We start from the raw sequence: 7233 nt of genomic DNA, 5'->3' as shown, positions 1-7233 counted from the left end.
TTTTTTTTTTTTTTTTTTTTTTTTTTTGGTACCAGGTATCAAACTCTGGACCTTACACTTGTGGGGCATGCATGGCAGCACTGAGCTAAATCCCTGGCCCGTGGTATTCTTGTAAAATTATTCTTGTAAAATTATCAGAAGGCAGCTACAGATAGTAGGGAGTAAAGTCCCAAATCAGTTCCTGCAGATGATGTTTATTCCATTTATTCATCTGTTTATTCATATTTTCTTTTGAGATGAATTCTTGCTAAGTTGTCCAAGGCTGGCTTCACCCTCAAGCTTCCTGAATACTGGAATTTAAAGATGTATGCCACCATGCCTGGATTATCTTGTGTGGTTTTTTGGGTTTTTTTTGTATTTTTTGGTACTGGGGATTGAACTCAGGACCTTGTTCTTGCAAGGCAGGTGGTGGAACCACTAAGCTAAATCCCCAGCCCTATCAATTTTTTATTGAACCCATTATTGTATAGGTTGAGATGTTTCTGACCACCTCTACCAAAATATTTACCTAAGTAAAAACTATCTACAAGTACCTTTTTTTTTTTTTTTTTTGCTGTGGTACTGGAGAGTAAGCCCAGGAATACTTTACTACTGGCTACATCCCCAGCAGTTTTTATTTTGAGACTATGTCTTCTAAGTTGTTTAGGCTAGTCCCAAACATTAGTTCCTTCTGCCTGTACCTCCTCAGTAACTAGGATTATAGGCATGCACCACCACACCTGCATATTAAGTTCTTTAAGATAATTCCCTTGGTCTCTGCCACCATAACCATCATTACCCACAAGACTGCTATGTGAATTGTGAGGAAAGTATGAATGTAAAGGGAAGTTTGGCAGTATTTATCAAAAATTAGAAAATGTGCATACACTTTGACCGAGCAGTGCTCTTTTTTTCCCCAACCCAATGAATAAAATATAGTCTCCTGAATGTAATTCCCACTAACTTTTACCTAAGTTCCATTGTTGCAACCTATTTCAGCCTCATCTGTGTTAATATATGGACCCGCTAAAATAGATTTCCCCCTTTGCCTCCATATTGCAGCCAGTATACTCTTTATGCAGTTCAGATCTTATAACCTCACTTTCCTGCCTAAAATCCTTTGTGTTAGTCCTGTCTTTCACCACTTTACCTTTCTCTCTATCCTCTCTCTCCATATGTCTTACCATTCCCCATCCATACCAGACAGGCTGCTTCTTATTTCTAGGTGGTATCACATTCTTACATGTAATCTGTGTGATTGTTGTTGCTATAATTCTGTTTCCTAAACTATAAGGTCTATAAGAGGACAGCCTGTGTCTATTTGTAATTTATTTTCTTCTAAATCCATATTGAACTACTGGATAATGATCATTGTTGGCTTAGCTGCATTTCCTTAACATTTTTCAGCTATATTATATTGACAAGTACAAGGTTAGTTCTGATTTAGGGTATATTTGAAAACAAAATGAATTTGAATATCCAACGTAAGTATGGTAAGTATGACTTGTACATCTTTATAAATGTTTTTTGTCTCTGAGTGACAGAAACCTCAACCTGTCTAGACCTAAACACAATAGGAAACTTCAAGTTTTTTAAAGCCAGTGGTTCAAATTTTACCTCAGAGTCTTAGTTCTGTCTCTTCTCTCTGCCTTTTTTTACCTTGGCCTGATCAGAATGCCTCATCCTGTAGTAATTCATAAGATGACTGCTATAGCAGTTGAGGCAACATAGCTTTACTGGTACTGGGGATTGAACTCAGGTTCTTATGCCTGTGAAGCAGACAGTGGAACCACTGAGCTAAATCCCCCAGCCCTGTCTCTTCCCTGTTTATCCATGAGTCAGTTACTGGTACCAGTTACCATAATTTTCTTAGATCATCTTTGAGTAGAATAGATAGTGTGAAGTTATCTGGTATCTACCAATTTTTCTATCACATATCTCAGTAATCACTTCTGACAAAAAGTTTCCAGTTTTCTTTTTAAAATTTTATTCCAATCCACTAGATGAGATTATCACCAAAAAACATAAAACCCTGCGAAATCTTTATATAGTTTAACCATAGAATCTTTTTTCCTTTCAGATCCAGACATTTAATGTTGATACACCATGCCAGACTGTGGAAGATTTAACGAATGGGGTTGTGATGGCCCAGATTCTTCAAAAGATGTGAGAAAAAATTGTTTATCTTTATATATGCTCTTAGATACATAGACCTTTATTAGATTGGAAATAACAGATTTTAAAAGTATGGTGTTTAGCTTTCCACCACTGCGATAAAATACTACCTGAGATCATACTTACGAGGAGGAAGGGTTTTTTTTGGCTTCCAGTCTTGGAGGTTTTAAGACACAGTTGTGCCATTGCTTTTGGGCCTGTGATGAGACAGCACATCATGGTGGGAACATGTGATAAAGGGAACTACTCTCTTTGTGGCAGAAGAAGGCTAAAGAGGAAGGGGCTGGGGCTGCAGTATTGGCACATCCCCAATAAAGTGACTTCCTTCCACTAGGCCCTGATTCATAAAAGCTCTCCAGCTTTCACAGTACCATGGCATTTTTTGTTTGTTTATTTGTCTTGGAGTTTTTTTGTGTGTATTTTTGGGGTACCAGGGATCAAACTCAGGACCTTGTGTTTGCAAGGCAGGCAGTGGAACCACTGAGCTAAACCCCCAGCCCTCAGAGTGCCATAGTCTGGGGGCCGAGCCTTTAACACATGGGCTGTCAGGGAACATTTTAGTTACAAAATATAGCAAACTATTTATTTGAAACTTGTGTTGCATGTAGAATGAGAATTGTAAACACTGTCGACAATTTGATAACATATACTTGTCAGGTATAGATTAATTGTTTGCAGGTTTGATTGGGCCTAAATTGTTATAATACTCCAATTTAAGGCAGCAACCAGATTTTGCCATTGTAGAAGAACCTTACTCCCTCTTTAGAATTTTGCTCCTATGTTTTAATGCTGAGGCCTTTCCTGACTACTCATATAAAACAGCAACAACCATTCCTCTATAGTATTTTCTAACTCCCTTAACCTTTTGTGTTATGTGTAATTATGTGAATATGGGGTCCAGGAGGTTGGTACCTTTGAGTGAGCAAAGACCAAGACTTTCAATACTAACCATCATTTATTTGGTATACACAATAATTGGAGGGGGAGAATCAGGTGATTTAGGGGCAGCAGTGATCCTGTATCAATGCAAATCTCATGCTGAAGAGGGCATAAAGGAAAGCATTCACAGGGCAGTAGTGATGTGAGTTAAGCTGATGAGGAATTTGTCCCTCCCCAGGTGAAACTTTTCTCTTTTTGTATTACTACTTGGTTCTCAAAGAACCAGGATGTCTTCAGCTTATGTCTTCTTGCCCTTGAGCGCCATGGCTCAAAGACCATTGAGACCTCAACTTGAGACTGGAGGCAAAATGGAATTATGTTTTCTTGTGGCATAGCCAGCTCTCAGGCAAGGGAATGTTGGACTTTAGACAGCTAGAGTCATACTTTTAATTATGAAATTATTTTTCCTCAAAATTTATATAGAATTGCTCTCAACTCTCAAAGTATATGTACTGTAGTGATTACTTACTTATGTCTCCCCACCCAAGTTGGAAACAAGAATGTTAGTGTGTAAATTCTACAGCCAGGAGCTTAGTTTTTCACTATTATGTCCTAGCAACTAGGAAATTGTCTTGTTTTGTTTTGTTTTAAAATTGAGCCATATGAAATTACCATTTTCTGTAGGTAAAAACAATCAGATATTAGCAACATCTCCTAGTTCAATATTCATGGCTGCTTATGACTGTAAATGACTGAAGGAATTAAATATTTGTTTGGGATACATAAAACTATCTGATTCTTAAAAGATATTATTATGGCTATCAACTTTTGACCTAGAAATTTGTATGAATTGGGTTTTGCATGATTGGTGATATTTTTATATTTTGAAGCCCTGAGCACTTGTCAGCTTGATATTAAAACTTTATGTATTGACTACGTGGCATTTCCTACAGTTTTATTGAGAAACAGTCATTAAATGAATTCTTGGTGTTAGTAAGCCATGTGAGTTATGCATCTGAGAAGCAGAGAGATCTACATTCAGAGAACCTGTCTTTGATTTTTTTTTTTTTTTTTGCAGTACCATGAGTTGAACCTAGAGTTTTTGTATTGAGCCTGCATCTCTAGCCCCCTTTAAAAACAAAACAAAACAAAAAACAACCTCAAGAGAGGGACTAAGTTGCTGAGTTGCCCATACTGAGTTTGAACTTGGAATCCTCCTGCCTCATTCTCCCTGAGTGCTGGGATTACAGGTGTGTGTTACCAGGGAGTCTATCTTTATGCCTTTAGTATTGGAAATTGGAAATTCATATTGGAAAACTAATATAACTTGTGTTCAGTTCTGTACTTAATATAGATGACATGTCTCTGTCCATATGTATTGGCACATAGGATTTTTGATGGATCTTTTCAAATCTGGCCAGCGCTAGTTCTAACACTCCTGAGATGAATGATCTCATTTTTATGGCCACTTTTGAGGGGTGCCATAATGTTTTTTGGCTTTCCAATGATGGCAAGTTTCACTGAATTTCTTCTTCTTCTTCTCCTCCTTCTTTTTTTTTTTTTTTTTTTTGGTACTGGGGATCGATCACAGGACCCCCGGCATCTTCACTGAATTTCTTAATAAGATTTATTTGTGGATATCTGGACCCAAGTAGGCTTTCCAGGTATATGTCAGTAAATAAATTATTGCCAGACTAGTTTGGCTAGGATATCAGTTATGCAGAAACCAGAAGAGAGTGTGTGTATGTATATATTTTTGTGGGGTTTTTCTTGGGGGTGAGTTGTTTTTGAGACAGAGCCTCACTGTGTGGCCCAGGCTGGCCTTAAATGTTTGATCCTCTTACCTCAGTCTCCTGGGTGCCAAGATTACAGGCATGCAGTGCTGCATCTGAATGTATGTTTTACCCAAACAAGCTCTAAGGATCCAGACAAGGATGCTCAGTCTCATCACATCTGTTCAACATAGTACTGGAAGTTCTGGCCTGAGGAATTAGTCAAGAAAAAGAAATAAAACACTTCTAAACAGTAAAGAAGTAAAATTGTCACTGCTGATGACATGTTTAAATAAAAAACTATAGATTACATAAATTATTAGAACTAGTGGATTCAATAATGTTGCAAGAAGCCGGGCATGGTGGCTCATGCCTGTGATCCCAGAACTTGGGAGGCTGAGGCAGGAGGATTGCTGTGAGTTCGAGACCAGCCTGGGCTACATAGTGAATTCTAGATCAGTCTCAACTACATAGTGAGACCCTGTGTCAAAAAACAAAACAAAACAAACAAACAAAAAAATCTTCCAAGATACACAACACACAAAAATACTGTTTTTGTACACTAACATGAGCTATCTGAAAAAGAAATCAAGGAAACAGTCCCATTTATAATAGCTAAAGAGGGGGGACCAAAACCCCACTTAAATTTAGGTAAGGTGGTGAAAGATCTGTACACTGAAAACTAAAACATTCGAAAAGTTAAAGAAGACATGTAAATGGAAAAATACTCTGTTTATGGGTTAGAAGAACTGATGTTAAAAATATCCATTGTTCCAAAGCAAGTTATAGATTTCAAATGTGATCCCTCTAAAAATTCCAGTACCTTTTTTTCTTTTGAAACAGGGTCGTCTTATATAGTTCAAGCTTACCTTGAACTCATGACCATCCTTCTGCCTCACAATCTGAGGTGCTGAAATTGCAGGCATGTGCCAGCACACCTGGCTCCAATGTCCTTTTTCTTTCCTTTTTTTTTTTTCGTTTGTTTTTTGAGACAGGGTCTCACGATGTAGTTGAGACTGACCTGGAACTCACCATGTAGCCCAGGCTGGTCTCGAACTCAGTCATTCTCCTGCCTCAGCCTCCCGAGTACTGGGATTACAGGCATGCACCACCACGCCCGGCTCCAATGTCATTTTTCACATAAATAGAAAAAATATCCTAAAATTTATATGGAACCACAATCTTGACCAAGAAAAGCAAAGCAGGAGGCATAGTACTGGATTTTTAAGCTAGGACAATTAAAACAATACAGTATTGGCATAAAAATAGGAACGTTGACTAGTGGAAAAGAACAGAGATCCCAGATATGCCCCCACACATTTGCCATTGGCTGACTTCCACAAACATGCCAAGAACACGCAATGAAGAAAGGACAGCCTCTTTGATAAAAGGCGTTAAGAACACTGAATGTCAAAATGCAGAAGAATGAAATTGCTAAGACATTAGTTTGGGCAATGATTTTTTTTTCCCCCCTTGGATATAAAGGAAATGACAGAACAAATAGTTTACAGGTTGGGAGAAGATATTTGAAGCATATTTCTATTAAAGGGTGAATATGCAAAATACTATAAGGAACTCAGTGTAATATTAAATAACTCAATTAAAAATTGGGCAAAGGACTTTAGTAGACATCTCTCAAAAGAAGACGTATAAATGGTCAATGAGTTTATTTTTTAAAATGCTTAACATCACTAATCGTTAGATAAGTGCAATTTTTTTTCCCCAGAGGCAGATCATACAGCTTTCTTAATGAGGTTGGGGTGGGGGGGTCCAATCTGGGATTTCTCCACAAAGAGACTGACCAAGCAAGTCAGCCATAGCAGAGTTGTTACACAGTTAGGGAAAGGGCAGGTTTACAAGTATCAGTCCTTCATTTATATATGGGCTCAACAACCTTATTGGTTACAGAATTTCACATATGGTGTGTTCGTTGGTTAACACAGTGCATTGAGTTTTAGCTTGTTTGTATATGGTGGGAAGACACACAAAAAATTCCTGAGATATTTGAGGGATCCAGGCCCAGGCAGGACTGGGCATGTTAAAAGTAATGGAGGGGGGCCTCCCAGGAATTTTCATGATGAGGCTTTTTGATTTGAGAGTGATGAATCCATGGCTGGACATCTGTAACTTATAGCTCCCTCCAGTAATCTCGGTGGAACCAGTGAATGTGTCTTAGTTGTTTTCCATGTTGACACCTTGCTGTGTTGGCTCCTGGAAGGCTGGTGCCTTGGGGGGATGAGTCCTGTGTAACTGCCTGCATGATGTCTAATTAAGTTACCTATCTGTAATATTTCCCACTCTAAAGAATTACCTCTAACTGCTGCGAGAGGGCAAAGGGTGAAGACTGTTCTATCTACTTCCAACTGAAGAGGGTCGTAGTTGTGATCAGTAGTCAGAGTTACTCTTCAGAGGGTCTATCTGTAGGCCT

At 38.4% G+C, this 7233-nt stretch overlaps 1 protein-coding gene across 1 annotated transcript in view; it reads left to right on the top strand.

Moving 5' to 3' along the window:
• The window catches only part of Hook3 (hook microtubule tethering protein 3), a 109764-nt gene that overhangs the window by 6655 nt on the left and 95876 nt on the right, over positions 1 to 7233 (top strand). The window contains exon 3 of the mRNA XM_010622449.3: positions 2060 to 2145. Coding sequence (XP_010620751.1) covers positions 2060 to 2145 — 86 coding nt within the window. The remainder of the gene's footprint in view (positions 1 to 2059; positions 2146 to 7233) is intronic.

The sequence above is a fragment of the Fukomys damarensis genome, unplaced genomic scaffold (genome assembly GCF_012274545.1).
Source record: "Fukomys damarensis isolate Sample0158 unplaced genomic scaffold, DMR_v1.0_HiC HiC_scaffold_18, whole genome shotgun sequence".
Taxonomy (NCBI): Eukaryota; Metazoa; Chordata; class Mammalia; order Rodentia; family Bathyergidae; genus Fukomys; species Fukomys damarensis.
This window is presented reverse-complemented; position numbering and strand designations above follow the sequence as displayed.